We start from the raw sequence: 16,853 nt of genomic DNA, 5'->3' as shown, positions 1-16,853 counted from the left end.
GCCTTTTTTGAGACGATTTCTCAGTCGTGCGACCGTTTTGGTGGGGATCGGCCCGAGTCTCGCCTTAATTGTGTCGTCCATCGTGTAGTATACATGGGGTAACGAGAAGCGATTAACACCTCACGACCAGCTCCTGATCAGCAATAGTATGGTCGCAAGAAAATCAAACCTGTTTGAAATCCTATCGCCCCTCGTGAGGTTATCAACGCAACATCTCCCACTGCGCATCCGTAATCACAGAAATGAAAGTGAAAAGGTGGAGCAGCACGTCAGTGAAGCGTGTGATCTGGACACAAGCGATGGAGGCACAACTTGTAGAACTTTGGCAAGCTCATCCGAGCCTTTCGATGAACGCGACTTGTCCTGAACTTCAGCTAGAATGAAAAAAACCCCACAAAGCTGGAGTTATTCTGCATCTTTAACCTGCACAGCTGCCTCTTCTTCTCTCATTCTCTCCCCCTCCCTCTCCTGCTGCTACTTCAATAATAAGAAATACTGTTTTTTTTCTTATTCTCATTTAAAATGTCTAGCTTTTAATAAACAATTATCTGAATCTTACAACCAAAGTGGTCATCTGATGTAAAATGTATAGAAATTCATTATTGTATATAGTAAATATTAAATCTAATATATGCTCTAATAAGCTATAGTACTTATAGAAGGTACCATGTGTGCAAGCTGCAATTCTGTTGAAGAAAGAGGTTGAATGTATTTAATTACTGTAGAAAAATAATTGGTTTCTGTGCATTTGTTTTACCCTGGCAATAAATTAAAGTTGATTACGTCGATTAAGCATCATGAGGCGGAGGGTGGGGGGTAGTTCCCTATTTTTTTGCTGGGAGTTGGCAACCCTGCTAGTTAGGTATATGTAATTATTGATTAGGTTGTTTGATATTTCCGGTAAGTACTGTTTAAAATACCCGAATTGGGAGGATGGTGTAGGTTTATTAGATTGATCCATACCATCAAGATAGTGTACATCACTGTCACAACAGCATTTGTTTTCATTCAAAGGCTTTATGGCTTTTCCTTATAATACCTGGCGGGCCAGTCTTAAAATGCCCGGGCTGATTTTTTTGTCCCAGTCCAGTCCTGGCCTCACAAAATTATCACAACCACAAAAAACGTGAAAATAGTTGGATAGACATTGCTGCTCAATCACAGCTGCCTGGTCAATGCTTTTCAATCTAGCAAAGTTGATGGTGGTGGTGTGTGTGTCTGTGTGAGTGAAAGACAGAGAGAGAGGGAGAGCAAGAGACAGATTTTGTGTTATAACCTTCATCTTAGGAGATTAATCAGTCTTTCACTTGATCATTTTAGGAGTTTAAGCAGAGGAGGACACTAGCTGGCCAGCCAAACCCTGCTGCAAATGACATATCCAGGGTTTGAAGAAACATGTCTCCACAGCTGAGCAAAAATGTACAACAAGCAACATATAATGGGTGAATATGAATAACTTTTTATTTCAGCAAATGTTAAATTTAACTTGGAAAAGATTACAATAACAGTGACCATGTGAAATTATACAGATTTTACTGGCCAGAGTAAACAAACGTTCTCAGTTGTATTATATATCCAACACGCTACCAAAACTTAAAGCATCTTGTTTTAACACAGACTCTACATATTGTATTGAACTACACAAGCATCAGCACTTTGAAATACTTGAAATGAACTTTGAAATACTGTTGGCCATCTTCACTCAACCAAGAGCCAAAATGGTTACATCCTACGCTCTGACAACTTGAGTGGTGACCACCGTTGAGGTGGCCGGCTGCATGTTGGCCCTGATCTTCACCTCACGATGCATCTGGCACCAGACACACGTGTAACACCAAATTATTTTACAGCAGTCATCACAGCACGAACCCTGCAGGATGGAGAAAAAGAAGAGAAGAATAAGACATAACACAACCCACAACACAATTAGGAAACATGGGGTCCCCATGCTTGTCTGATTTAGTTGATGAAAGGAGAGGAGAAAACGCCATCCCACAATTCATGAAAACTGTCAGTATAATTGGTAAAGTATGCAGATGATTTAAATCTTAATTATAATATAATTTGCCAATTTTTGCCATTAAGCTATTGATTTTTCACAAGAGTCTGCACGCACAAAGCACATGCAGACAATTTATGTAAATTTTCTGTGTTTCCAAATTTGATATTTAATATTTCTTATTGCCATTGTTCCAATTGAAAACATGAAGGCATATAGGGAATGATACATGGGCACTGTAAATATGACTACTTTGGACCTCTGACCTTTCTGCAAGGTCAAATAAGGTCAAAATTTCATAAAATTCTACTTATTACTTATTGGCAACATTTAGGAACTAGTACTGCTATATGGGGACTCAAAATATCCAAAATAATTTACATCCAAATATCATGTCACATGTGACCTTTTTCCTTCTGATCTCATTTCTACATTGCACATCTATGTTTCTCTTTCAAGTGTGTTATTTTTACTGTCTACATATTCTTAAAGTACATATGTAGACATATATATATATATATATATATATATATATATATATATATATATATATATATATATATATATATATATATATATATGTGTGTGTGTGTGTAAATGAATATATAAAACTGTACAAGATACAGCACTGTTCATTAAAAGTAATTATTGTCCAGAGTGAGCTGGCTTGGCAGACGTTTACAGTGTCAGTATGTTTCTTTTTATGTTGATTTTTGTAGGAAAAGCATATCTTTTAAAACGAAATTGAATTTAAATAAAATAGTTTTTCACTCCTCGGTTTAGCTTTTAGCTAACAACAATAACCTTGACCCTCCCTCGCCCCCAGCCTTACAGCGATGCCGTGGCGGTCTCTGATTGACTGGCGAAGCGTGCAGGACACCACAAAGCATCCATCACAGAGTGGGAGGCAGCAACACCACCCGTGCTTATTGGCTGTATCACACTGCATGCAGGGGAAACACCAAAGGGCACAGCAACCTCGACAGAAGAGAAAAAAAAAAATGCAGAGACACAAGTTTATTTCACTGTTGAATAAGTTCTCCTTCAACAACTAGCTTGTGCATCCTGTGTTTCATATGGTGACTTCAGTCCTAACTTCAGATGGTCAGAAGACCCTCTGAATAAAAGTCTGAGGAGACTGTTGATGCAAAAATCACTGCTGTTTGTAGAGTTTGCTAGATTAACTTACAAGTGCCCATATCACTGAAGCAATCACAGAGGCCAGTGCTCCAAGTCCCAGGGTGTTGATTAGTGCTGGAGACTGTCACTATCTGGGTGGGCTGCTGGTATTCAGCCATTTCTGGAGGAAAGAAGGTAGAAATAGAGATGCATTGAAGGGTTATAGTTTTTGTTGCTCCTCTGTACGGAGAAATCAAATGCTAGAATATGAAAAAGATAGCAACATTACTGTCCACAGTGTGGATATTTTTACAAATTACAGTTTCCTGTTTCATGAAAATCCCTACACTGACTATTGGCAGTAAATTTATGAGTACACCCTTTAAAACTCATGAATTTGCTAAAACCGAGTTTACAAACTGCATTCACAGCACATTTCAAATCTATAACTTTTATAAATTCACAGTTTCAAACAGTTCAAAGTCACACAAAATCTTTTGAGAGCATCCAAAATAATGCAGAGCGTTCAAGACGCACTACATCAGAAAACCAAAGACACTTTACACATTATTATTTGTCCTTGTGTAGTGATAAATACAAATTACAGAAGCATTGTGTCAAAAACTAAAGTCATCCCATCATTGTTTTCTGTATACTTTATCAGTCTCTCATATTGTTGTGCATGAATTTTAGCCCACCTTTCTTTTCTTTGAAGTCTGTAGGTGTCTATTTATACAAAGGCCGCATTTTGGATACATTTTGCTCTAAACAAGCACACTTTGATACTTTGATGCTGCTAAAACCATGCAGAGAGAAATGAAGAAATAAACTTTATCTGTGGTGTGACCACAGCTATCAAAACAGGGCAAAACCTATGAACAAACACACACAACATGCCTTCATTTCCTCATATCAAAAAACATTTTCCAGCTTTGACTTGTTGAACGTTAGAAATGGTAACATTTTTGTGATGTAACAGAAACAATATAAGACATATTTAGAGTTATTTATCCATTTTTTTCTTTGGTACATAATTTCATATAATTTGCTTCATATATTTGATGTCTTCAGTCTGAGTACCAAATTTATGGTCGACTCAGTGAATGTAACGTACCCAGGTCCTGTGACTGCCAACACAAATCATCACCATTCACCCCTGTTTTTGACAGTTGGTAAGACAAAAGGAAAATTTATGCCAAGTTTCATTTTTGCTAACCATGAAGCGGTGCATGATAACTAAACACTGCCACTTTCGTTTTGTCTGTCATGATAAACCTTCCCAGACTTGTGAACAGCAAGAAATTAATTAAACCTATGTCAATGAGTGAATACATAGGCATAAAGTCTAATTACACTATCACACATAAAAAAACAAAAACTTCTATTAACACTCTTTAGTTGTTTCAAATAATCTAGCTTTAATAATAAAATATTTTTTTCAACTTTAAGGGTTTTAATAAAATATTTCCACGCCCTCTTATCTTCCTACAACAGATAGCTAAAATTTGGCATCCCTGGAAAAGGCGAGCTTTCTAGCATGACGTACACTGTTTCTTGAATAGTGTAATTAAACAAAAAGGAACTACCTAAAAATTCAAGTATATTCATCCATGTAATGATTTCAAAATGTGGTTTCACCATAACGAACGCCACATGGTCTTCCTGTACCCCCTTAGCTTTTCTCTAAAGACATGCATATTAGGTTAAATGATGATTATAAATTGGCTGTAAACTGAAAATGGTACATTTGGCATGCAGTTTATTTCTCACGTTGGAAGCTGCTATCTGAATTCATTTATAGTGCAGACAAAGCGACGTCAGTAGCCAATATTTCGTTGGGTACTGTGCCTAAGATGCTATCATGTAAAGGGTGTTTTTTTAGTTGTAGTGCATTACATGTTACACAAAACCCAACAACTAACATTTACCAAACTCTGCGCTAATACAGATTAGTTGTTTGACAGAATAGTGGCTAAAATGAGTTTAAAAGGCTAAACTGTAACTTCCTTTGTCCTCGCTGTGCTGACAGCAATGATAATTATCACACATCCAGATCATGTTTTTTTTGAAGAAAGTACAGTTTTCCTTTAACTAACTCACTGCAGCTTACTGATAATAAAACTATATACCAACCAGTATCATGTGTTCACAAAGACCTCACTGTTTTAAGATGTTCATTAGTATAAAAATATTTTATTACCTTTTCTCTGGTTCTGTAGGCTTTAGATGAGAGTAAGAGTGAGAGGAAAATGTAACTACAAACTGTGAGAGGTGTGGTGGTGGGTGGGCTGAAGTTTTCCTGAAAATGAAACTTAAAATCCTCTGCAAGGAGAAACACAGTTCCACGTACTTTCAAATCTGTGTACATGCACGGCTGCATAAAAAGGAAGACAGAAGTGAACTTCCAACAAAGAAAGCGTTAAAAGTACAAGTTATGGTCAGTGCCAAACTTAATGTTAAAGTATTTTATTCTCATCATTATATTATTTGCTCTGTAATTAAACCTTGATTGATGTAGAGTATTTGAGTTGTACTCTGTGTGGTGTAAACACAGGAGCTGCATGTGTCTGAATGCAAAGCTGTTTTAGAAGAAAAACAAATTGCACAGATTAAACAAAGCCTCTACAGAACAATGCAGTTGACATGACTGATTGTTAACGCCCATTGTTGTTTTGCACTGTCTGTATGCTTCCTGGAACATTTTGTGGTTTCATGTGTGACTTGAAGTGTGGAGAACAACCGCAGATTGAGCTGATGTGTAGAATCTAACAATGTTTTTAAAAACCGTTCACGTACAATGTCACTACTTGAGTTTTATTAGATCTAACTTTCAATACGGTAGACCATAATACTCTCCTAACAAGGAACATGAAGTTGGAACATGTAGTTGGCCTTACAGGTAACGTTCTTTAATGGTTTAAATCATATCTATCAGACAGATCCTTCTCTGTCACCATGGGGAAATACTCTTCCTCTTCTGCCCCTGGTAATTGTGGTTGGCCTCAGGGGTCCGTATTAAGCCCCATGCTGTTCTCCCTGTACATGCTGCCCTTGGGACTCATCTTTAAAAAACATAACATCGCCTATCACTACTATGCAGATGATATCTAAATCTACCTTCCTCTAAATGTGGATGCCATGTCCCCATTCTCGCCTTTGTTCGAATGTTTACGGAAGGTTAAAGACTGGCTATCCCAGAATTCTCTTAACTTAAATGAAAGCAAAACAGAAATTATTGTTTTTGATAGCCACGTTCCCCTTGGCCAGCTAACTGATACAATGGGGTCTTTTGCCAACCACCTTTCTCATTCTGTCAGAAACCTTGGAGTGCTCATGGATAGTTCTTTTAAATTAAACAAGCAAGTATCCACTGTGCTAAAAACCAGATTTTATCAATTACCCCAAATTTCCAAAGCTAAGCCCCATTTACCACATAAAGAACTCGAAAACTCATCCATGCCTTCATCACTTCTAGATTGGACTATTGCAACTCTCCAACTCTCCCTCCTTCAGAGCCTGAAATTAGTCCAAAATGCAGCATAACGCTTCTTAACCAGCACCAGAAGGCATGAGCACATCACCCCTGTCCTCTCAAACCTACACTGGCTTCAAATATCGCATTGATTTCAAAATCCTTCTGCTCACTTTTAAAATTCTAAATAACCTGGCCCCTAGCTACTTAACTGATCTCCTTGATCCGTACAACCCAAAGAGAGCACAAAGATCCTCCAGCCAACTGCTCCTAATGCAAGGTCTCTTTTAAAAACCAGAGGTGACTGTGCATTTGCCATCGCTGCCCCTCGACTCTGGAATAATCTCCCAGTCGAAATCCGCACATCGTAATCAATTCAACCATTCAAATCCCGCTTAAAAACACACTTGTTTAACTTAGCTTAGCTTTCATTCAGCCTGCACTACACCATGTAAATGCAATTTTAAGTATAATTGTACTATTTGTTCTTTGTTCTGCCCGCATTGTGGTTTTATTGTGAAGCACTTTGATGTACACCAAGTCTTTTAAATGTGCTATATAAATAAACTTTGACTTGAGTCTGTTAGGCTGTAAAAAAACAAAAGTTAAAAACTATCACCACACCAGCAGCCACATAACAATACTCAAATATATCCCCCTGAGAACCGAAGAAACAAGGATCTTTTGATTTAGCTTTTTTTGTAAAGTCCTGCTTATGTGAGCTAAAAAGGGCCAAACACGTGAGATATCACTGGAAAGGCCAGGGTGTCCTCTTTTGAGCACAATAGGACTTATTTGGGTAGCTCAAATACGTCACCTGGTTTTCTCTCACTCTAACCTCTGGTCTGTCTCAGTTAAGCTGCCCACCTAACACTGGTTTTTATTTGTATTTTTTTAGAGTCGTGGCCCTGGTGTTATGTATGGATAAAATGTGAAGAGGCATTGTTGTTACGAGCTCTTAGAAGTTTCATAGCCTTGAAAGAAATCACGAAGGTGTAGAAGAATCGGATGTGTAGAGTTAATGGAGCAATGATAAAATGTATGTAACACTAAACAAGTGAGTACTGGGTCTGATTGATTTCCTTTGACTGTGTTTTGTCGCCTTTAAAACACCTGTAAGGGTGTAAGCATGTATGTGGGCTACTTCTTATTTTTTTTAAGAATCCTTTCCTGTCAGCATTTATTTAAAGTGCACTTTAACATAGTGTTAAATTACATTTGCATGCCTGTCTTGCACAAAAGCAATGATGCATGAAAGTGATGCATCTACAGCCCTTCCTGGTTTCTTACTTTCCTTTTCACAAGCACCAACAGACAGATGTACATTCTCTGTCTCATTTGGTGCACATCAGACAATACATGAAACTCATCAAACCCACAGGGCTGATCAGAAGTGTCTAATCTGTCAAAGTGTTTATGCAAATGTAGCCGAGTGGTAAATTAATAATAAATAATAATATTTTCCATTTCAGTTAACCAAAAATCCATTTAAGGTTCAAAAAGGGGTCTTAAAATGTTGTTTCTTTGTTTCCATGTATGGTAAGACAAGAATGTTATTGGGTAATTTAATGTTATTGCTTGTGCTATTTCTTTGGTTATCTGCATGTTGCGTGCACTTGAAGCTGTTAATTTTATAGATTTGTGTAGTTGCATATTGTGGTCACTGGGGGGGGGGGGGGGGGGGGGGCAGTGCTTAAGGGTTAACTGCAGTTTTCAAAAAAAACTTAACAAGAAATGCATCTTGGGACTTCCTGTTTACTTTTCTTTTTGTTGTGGATGTGGAACGGGAATGTTGTGGAGGAGTTAAATTGTTGGTAAGAAATTGTTAAATATGCACATAACTCGTTGAAACATATTGTTATAATCGTAGTATTATTTGTATACTTCACAACAACAGACATCTAACGAGACGTGTGGTTTCTACCATTTTTTTCACATGGCTGTCGCTCCACTCAAATGTCTTCTAAAATGAAAGTGTCTGATCTCCATCCTCTGCCTCTCAAATCATTTCCCTCCAAATTTAGTATTAGTTTTAACTCCGCCTTTCTGGCTGTCTGCTCTTAACAGGCTTCATCAGGTCTCAACAGTCTTTTAGTTATTTTTAGGAAGTGACATCTCTGCCGTGGCGGCATTAGTCACTGAGCAAAAAATGTAAGGCCACTTTTTTACATTCAACACACATAAAAACAACAGTTGAGTACAGAAAGCCTGTCACTTAACTATAAAGGACTGAAGGGCAGGCCAACACTGCCCTCTGCAGCAGTTGTTGTTGATAAAGCTCATGGTTAATATAAAGTCTCCTTATCATTGCTGAAAGGGCTGAGTTGACCATTTAGCAGAGGGGATCTCACTTTCCTTCCGCATTTCATGGCTGGAAGTTTTCCTGAAGTGTGTTTAAGAGCTGTTGTTGTAAAAGCGGTCTGTGCCGTGACTGTTAGATTGCCTGAATGCAACCTGTCACAACATTATTACCAGGAGAAATAAAATGCGCTCCTCTTCAGATTAAGTATGTAGGAAGATGGTGATGAAGCTAAATTGACAGCTACTCCATTTCTTCCAACCTTTACCTCTCTGTTTTTTCTTTTTTAATGTTAAGGATCAGAACACTGTGTGCCACTCCAACAGGTTCAAACACAACCAAATTTAAATTAACTTGTATTTGTGTGAAAACTTAAACAAGTGGACAGCAGAGGTGGAAAGTAACAAATTACAAATACTCTGTTATTGTATTTAAGCAGAATTTTCAGGTATCTGTACTTTATTTCAGTATTTATTTTTCTGACAACTTTTTACTTTTACTTGCTACATGTATTTTCTACCCCTTACATTTTCAAAACAGGCTCGTTACTTTAGGCTCATTTAGTATAAGTCAGCCTAAAGGAGTGCGAGTATCCGTATGTTGTGTTCACGGTACTTCTTTCACTCTAGCTAGCACAAAGGAGAAGGAAGCACACTTTTATAAGTGTCAGGTAATTCCAAACATCAGCAAACACACAATCTGTTGGTGTGAAGCTTGTCACACTGTGTTGTTAGCTAAAGGCCCGGCTGCTGTATTTCACAGAGGGAGAAAAGAGTGAGAGCTAACCTCACTCAGAGATGGAGGAAGAGATAAGAAAAGACAGGAGAGGAAGAAGAGAGAGTAGATTTAAAGGTGAGGACTGATCAGCGATGCTTAGAAAATATTTTAAGCTTACATGTAATGTCATTGTTTTAATCATATATTAAATATTCCTGCAAAACAAACTATGTCATACTAACTTTGTGTTATTCAAATCTACAAATGTGCTGTAGTTTGTGTGGGATAAAGAGACTAGCTTGTGATAGCGTGATGGATTTACTGTAAAAAACTGTGTTGGACTGGTGCACAGTGCACATTGTTGGTTTACATCAGCTGTAGTAGACTAATTTGCATTTAAGATGATGATGGTTAGATTAATTCAATGAATTCCACCTTTATACAACTGCATACTGAATATTTTTTAACACGGGTATCTGTACTTCTACCTAAGTAAAGAAAGCCTGTACTTGTGCCTGCCACATGTCCTTGAGGTACCCCACTTCTCGGGAGAAAGTGGAAGGTGATGCGTGTCTGAAAGCGTCTCGATGCAAAGTATGCACAGCAGACTGACAAACTGCAAAATATTTTTGACACTATGATGTTTTTTTGTAGATAAAGACCAATTCTGATGTATATTCTTATCCGGTAACCTATCAGAATAATGCATGGCAGTAAGTGCATTTTAATAGTTTTTTATTTTAACAAAGGCTAAACTCAGATCTGAAGAAGAATTCAATTATAATGACAGCGATGATTGTATGAAATAGAAGGATTTTATTTGTCACAATGAAAGCTGGTCTCAGATACCATCCAACACATTAATATGCCAACAAAACTCTAAGCATCTGGTTTTAACAGTAACATTTGCTCTCAACCCACTAAGTAAAACAGTCACTTCCTATCAACGCATGGTCTATGTGGCAACCATCATTGCTGTGGTGGGCCGCTGCTGGTGATTTTACAGCTGTCGTCACAGCAAGAGCCCTGCAGGATGGAGAAGAGGAAGAAGAGAGAGAGAGAGAGAGAGGATGAAGCAGCACGTGTTACTGCGGTTTAATTTGCAGCTGCCATGGTTGTTTCTGTGTAAAATGTGGGGGAATGCTACAGTACCAGCAACAAAATCGGCATCAGAATGTAGAGGGCCTGTTCAGTTTGCCTTTTTACAGTGAGACATAAGAGATGAACAGATTTTCTTCTCTAATTTGGAGGTCACCCAACCCCTTATACCCTCTATATGTTCCTTTCATGCAAACATGTCACAAAACGCAGTATCCAGTTCACTTCTTTCATGGCACTACATGATATAGATATCAGTTTGCTGGTTACAGTGCAACCCATAAGCAGTGTTGGGAAGGTTACTTTTAAAATGTATTCCATTACAGATTACAGAATACTTGCCCCAAAATGTATTTTGTAACGTATTCTGTTACGTTACTCAATGAGAGTAACGTATTCTGAATACTTTGGATTACTTAATATATTATCATGATTTTTACAACTACGTGAATGTACTATTGCTGTGATTTATTACTGTTACTGAAGGTCCGCGGCCTACGGACTACACTGCCTATGATGCTACATTCTTTAGAGCTATACCTGTAGCATTCTGCCTATTAGCTTAGCACAACAACAACAACAAAAAGGCGCTCTCTCACCCAGGAAACACGCAGAGAGAGAGCGTCACCCTGTAACCATGGCAACCGTAACGCTGCAGCCTGGAACAACAGAACATCACAGCTGTCAAACAAAACCCAAAAGTCCTGACCTGCGACAATATGAAACAGGGAAGTACCGCCATGTAATCCATTTATTTCAACAAAGTAACTGTATTCTAAATACCACGTTTTTAAACTGTAACTGTAACGGAATACAGTTACTCATATTTTGTATTTTAAATACGTAACGGCGGTACATGTATTCCGTTACTCCCCAACACTGCCCATAAGCTAATACTAAGGCTGATGAGACAGCTTGGAGCTTCTTGAGGGTGAGAGGAAGGATGTGCACACAAAGGAACCTTCAGTCATTTTCAGTACACTTTTTGTGGATCTCATAAAATCTACATTATAATTGATGTTATGAACATAAATATAAAAATGCACACATACAAGGCAGCAGATACAAAGTTTCACATCCACTGATTTGGGATAAATCAGTATAAATAATTTTTAAATGCTTTAACTGTAAACGCCAAGCAGCAACCTTCAGGGCTTGAAAATGAAGCCAGTGCAGAAGTTTTAAGACTGTACTTCCTCCAGTGGTCACCGAACTGAAACTCTCCCCCATGTTTGTGCTAGATTGAGCATTTTTCAAGGAATCATCAAACAAATAATTAGGCCAACAAAGAAGTTTAAGTTGTTGCTTCCCTAACTGAGCTTTACCTGGATGTTAACCTGGATGTTGTAGCGCTCTCTGATGGACTTGCGGAGAAAGAAGGACACCAGACAACAACAGAGACCATCCAGGAGTGGCATGCAACACCATCCATGTTTGTTGGCTGTATCACACTTCATGCAGGGGAAACCTGAAGGAGGGAGAAATATATATATATATATATGTGTGTCTGTGTGTGTGTATATATATATGTATATATATGTGTATATGTATATGTATATATGTATATATATATATATGTATATATATATATATGTGTATATATATATATATATATATATATATATATATATATATACATATATATATATGTATGTGTATGTGTGTGTGTGTGGTTCGCATATGTTTTCCCATGTTTTGGGGACAGCAGTGCTGACCTCTCCAACACCGTGCTGCAAACTTTCTGGTGGAAATGCCTAAAATGGACAAAAACTCCCTGATGGGTGAGATGGACCCAGATATTTTATCAACCAAAAGATCTTGAAATTTCCGCTAAAGTTTGGAAAATCTGCTACCTTTCACAAAAATCACTGCTGTTTGTAGACTTTGTTGGGTTAACTTACAGGTACCCACATCTGGGGAGCAATCACAGAGGCCAGTGCTCCACTGCCCAACACTTTGAGAGCTGGTGACTGCCACCAGCTGGGTGGGCTACTGGTAGATGACGGCCATGCCTGGAGGAAAGAGAAATGGAGGCTCAGATTTAAGAAGGGAACATATAAAATCACTACAAAGACTTTACATATAGATATATGTCTTTAAACTTAATAATCGAAGGCACAAGTCTATATTTGCATTACTTTGATTATAATTGCTGGTGTTCCCTCAGTTAAACATTTTCTATGTTTGCATGCTACTTAGATACTAGCTTGCAAGGGCTGCAATTAATTTAAAAGCTGTTTGTTTTAAAATTTATTATGTTACATTGCCTTGTGTTTTTAAATATGTTACAGCAAAATCAATGAATTTGTGTGAGATGCAACATTCATCCTCTTGTGGGCTAATGCACAATCGAAAAAACAGGCTAGGAAACCTACAAGGGCAGGTACGGACATTAGACCAGGGGTTGGCGACCGCGAGCTGCAGGCTCTTTTGGCCCTCAGCTGTGGCTCCCGCAAACTTTGGGTGAAAAAATAAAACTAAGAAAAATTTCATGTTACAGGCATAACCTTCCCTTTAATACAACGGAGTATTGGGGCCACATTAAGAAAAATATTTTGACCATTTTGAGAACAAATTTGAAATGTCGAGATTACAGTTGTTGTTTTCAGACAAACTGCCACAGTTGCAATGCCCTCTGAGTTAGTGAAATACTTCAGAATCTGTTTTAGTAACAAGGACGCAAATGATTTCTCTTTTAGCATATAAACACAGTGTAGTGATCAGTATAAGGATGTTGAAAAGATGGTTCATCTGGTCAGAAGGAAAAACACAAGAGTTTGTGTAACCTTCTCTCTCTTCATGTCTCCACTTTGCTATAAGTTGATCCAGACCACAAAGCTAGCTAGCAGTTACTTGCCAAACTCAAGCCAGAGGTCTCTCTGCTACGGTAGTACGATGAAGTCCAAACACCGCTCGTTCCTGACCGACGACACTCAGCTGTCCTGCATGAATATTAAAGTGACTTCTTACAGCTCTGATATGGCAAAGCTCTGCAGTAATGTTTAGAAACAGAACTCACACTAACCTAATTTTATTCTAAAATTATTGGGCCTCTGCTACGTTTTATTTATTTGAAAGTGGGCAATTATTTAGGTGTGAACTCAAATAGACAAAATACAAAATGATGCTTTATGTAAAAGTAGGCCTCTACATGCCAGTGTTGTTTTTTCTCCTCTTCAAAGCATTTGTTAAAAGGTTCTTAAAATAAAAAGACCTCTTATTACATTTGTATTAAGTGTATGTATTATCCTTTCCGAATTGCATCTGTCAGGGCACTCGGTCTGTGACCAAATGTTTTCTACACTGTTAAAAAAACATCTTAAAAAAACGGTAATATTCCGGGAGCTGGGGCGCCAAAATACTACCGTAAAATAACAGAAAATAACTTCCTCATAAAAATACGGTTATTTTCAGTAACGACAATACAGTTTGTTGCGCTAATTCTACATGGGATTCTGCCTTTTCCAAGTGCGTTTAGACATTAAATTAGGAACATTTTAACGTGATCAAACAATGAAATTACCTATAAACAAGGTCAATGAATGTGGCAATATGAATCATAATACGTAAATGTACAGAAATATACAGTTAACAGTTGGTTTAAATAATAATGGATTGCATGCCCTGGGACAGACTGACAGAGGCGAAGCTGCCATATTGCACCATCGGCCCCTCTGGCCATCACCAGTAGGCGAAGAGTCTTGACCACGGACACAATACCGAGAGTGTCCGAGACAGGGCTCGAACCAGCAACCTTCTGATCATAAGGCGAACTGCCAACTCTTGAGCCACGAACGCCCTAAATATGAATGATAATAATACTTATGTGATGTAACACAAGCTTATAGGGATCATGTTATATACTTTTCCATAGCATTACATTTGAATTCAACAGTTCAATCTTTCAAATAACGGACAGATATTTGTGAAATCATGATACATTTGTGAATGTATTTTAACAATCTAAATATGCATATGTACAGACAGATACATTTAATAATCATGAAAATTATGTTTTATTACATTACAGTGATTTAACGTTAATTTACATTCAAAATGGGAAGTCAAAGTCTATTTACGTAACTTTAATGATATTCTAGAAGAACAGAACAAAACTGTGAAATGCAGTAAAATACTTTTATATTAGGATTTTTTCCTACAGTACAGCCACACCCGCGACCTTGTGGTTGTTAGTTCACATTCATTGGCCGATGCTTAGCATCATCTTATTATGTGTCCCAACATCCAATGGCATGTCACATTGTTTTCATGGCCACACCCTCACCCCAGGTGCAGAGGCCTATTTCTGTTCAGGAATGTTGTGAATACTTTAAGATTTATATTAATTGCAATTCCTACCTCTACATTTGTTTTTTAAAATATGTAATTAGCACAGCATGGCCGTGCAATGTTTTATATGTTTTTTTTAGTTTTTATTCCTATTAATTATATTTTCACTTGTTACCTCTGAATTATTGAATCAGACAAAATTATAATTCAAATACTCCTTTAATTATTGATTATTCTCATTAATTTTCGATCATTTTATATATTTTTCCGTAGTATTACATTTGGATTTAACAGATCATTCTCTCACATAACAGACAAATATTTGTGAAATTATGATACATTTCTGAATGTATTTTTACAATCTGAATATGCATATGTACAAAAAAATATATTTAAAAAACAAGTAAATTGTGTTTTACTATATTTACAGTGATGTTATGTTATTTTACCTTTGACATGTAAAATCACAGTCTACTTATGTAAATTTAATGATATTCTAGAAAGACAGTACAAAACTGTAAAATATACAGTAAGATACTTTGACATTACTATTTTTTGGAGCAGTGTGTGGTTCAATCGTACAGTTTGAGCAGGACCTGAATAATGAGACTGAAAAATTTGCACAGTGTATGCCCAGCTTAAGGAGACAAAGACCTCAAAAGAAGGGGCCTCATCTTAGGAGATTAATCAGTCTTTCACTTGATCATTTTAGGAGTTTAAGCAGAGGAGGGCACTAGCTGGCCAGCCAAACCCAGCTGCCAAAGTGCAAATGACATATTCAGGGTTTGAAGAAACGTGTCTCCACAGCTGAGCAAAAATGTACAACAAGCAACATATAATGGGTGAATATGAATAACTTTTTATTTCAGCAAATGTTAAATTTAACTTGGAAAAGATTACAATAACAGTGACCATGTGAAATTATACAGATTTTACTGGCCAGAGTAAACAAACATTCTCAGTTGTATTATATATCCAACACGCTACTAAAAGTTAAAGCATCTGCTTTTAACAAAGACTCTACATATCGTACTGAATTACACAAGCATCAGCACTTTGAAATACTGTTGGCCATCTTCACTCAACCAAGAGCCAAAATGGTTACATCCTACGCTCTGACAACTTGAGTGGTGACCACCGTTGAGGTGGCCGGCTCCATGTAGGCCCTGATCTTCACCTCACGATGCATCTGGCACCAGACACACGTGTAACACCAAATTATTTTACAGCAGTCATCACAGCACGAACCCTGCAGGATGGAGAAGAAGAAGAGAAGAATAAGACATAACACAACACAATGAGGCAAACATGGTGAAGTCCCCATGCTTTTCTGATTTAGAGTACTCTCAGTGTTCACTTGCGAATGTGAACCAACAGTTAAGTAGTTCTTTGATGCTGTTATAAGAAGCTGGGTGAGTTAATAAAAGTGAATTTGTCACAGCCGTAGTTTCCTGTTAAACAGATGTGAACAAACTGCCGTTACACTGTCTATGTGTTTAATGAAGGCACACGGGGTATGTTTGAATGGTCAGTTTCACTTGATTGATTGAATCTTTATTTTGAACATGTTGAAAAAGTACAACAACATTAAAAGAGAAAAATGAACAAAGCAAAACAAAAGGAAAACGAGCAACCACAACTCCAAATAACGTTCATGTTCAAAAAGCAGCAGGAAGAAGCATAAGCTTATTTAATCCCACCCCTTTTCCACTATCTAGTAATCAATACACTACAGAAATACCTCCTTGCAATTATACACATTACATATAATGTTTTTTTTTTTTTTTAATACATACATACATACATACATACATACATACATACATACATACATGACAAGAACACCCTATGAAATCTCT

General features: G+C 37.4%; 1 protein-coding gene across 2 annotated transcripts; it reads right to left on the bottom strand.

Moving 5' to 3' along the window:
• Window positions 1–1,436: 1,436 nt before the first annotated feature.
• LOC120720204 (placenta-specific gene 8 protein-like) lies at window positions 1,437–5,679 on the bottom strand. 2 transcript variants are annotated; one of them, XR_005692830.1, is made up of 4 exons: window positions 5,319–5,679; window positions 3,189–3,299; window positions 2,832–2,977; window positions 1,437–1,870 (listed from the first exon to the last, which is right to left on the bottom strand). XR_005692830.1 is itself a non-coding variant. In XM_040009836.1 (3 exons), exons 1-3 carry the CDS (start codon window positions 3,295–3,297, stop codon window positions 1,730–1,732), a joined length of 396 nt encoding a protein of 131 aa, XP_039865770.1. In that variant the 5' UTR covers window positions 3,298–3,299; the 3' UTR covers window positions 1,437–1,729. The 2 variants fall into 2 exon arrangements, 1 of the variants encoding a protein (XP_039865770.1); XM_040009836.1 differs by lacking the exon at window positions 5,319–5,679.
• Between the last annotated feature and the right edge of the window lie 11,174 nt (window positions 5,680–16,853).

Source organism: Simochromis diagramma, unplaced genomic scaffold, assembly GCF_900408965.1.
Source record: "Simochromis diagramma unplaced genomic scaffold, fSimDia1.1 OVJJ01000274.1, whole genome shotgun sequence".
NCBI classification, from domain to species: domain Eukaryota; kingdom Metazoa; phylum Chordata; class Actinopteri; order Cichliformes; family Cichlidae; genus Simochromis; species Simochromis diagramma.
This window is presented reverse-complemented; position numbering and strand designations above follow the sequence as displayed.

Coding starts and splice junctions, on each gene's coding strand:
- LOC120720204 (XM_040009836.1), bottom strand. CDS start 3,297: ATGGCTGAATACCAGCAGCCCACCCAGATAGTGACAGTCTCCAGCACT. Junction 2,978..3,188: donor CTTCAGTGATATGGGCACTT/GTAAGTTAATCT, acceptor TCTTCTGTCGAG/GTTGCTGTGCCCTTTGGTGT. Junction 1,871..2,831: donor GAGACCGCCACGGCATCGCT/GTAAGGCTGGGG, acceptor TCCATCCTGCAG/GGTTCGTGCTGTGATGACTG.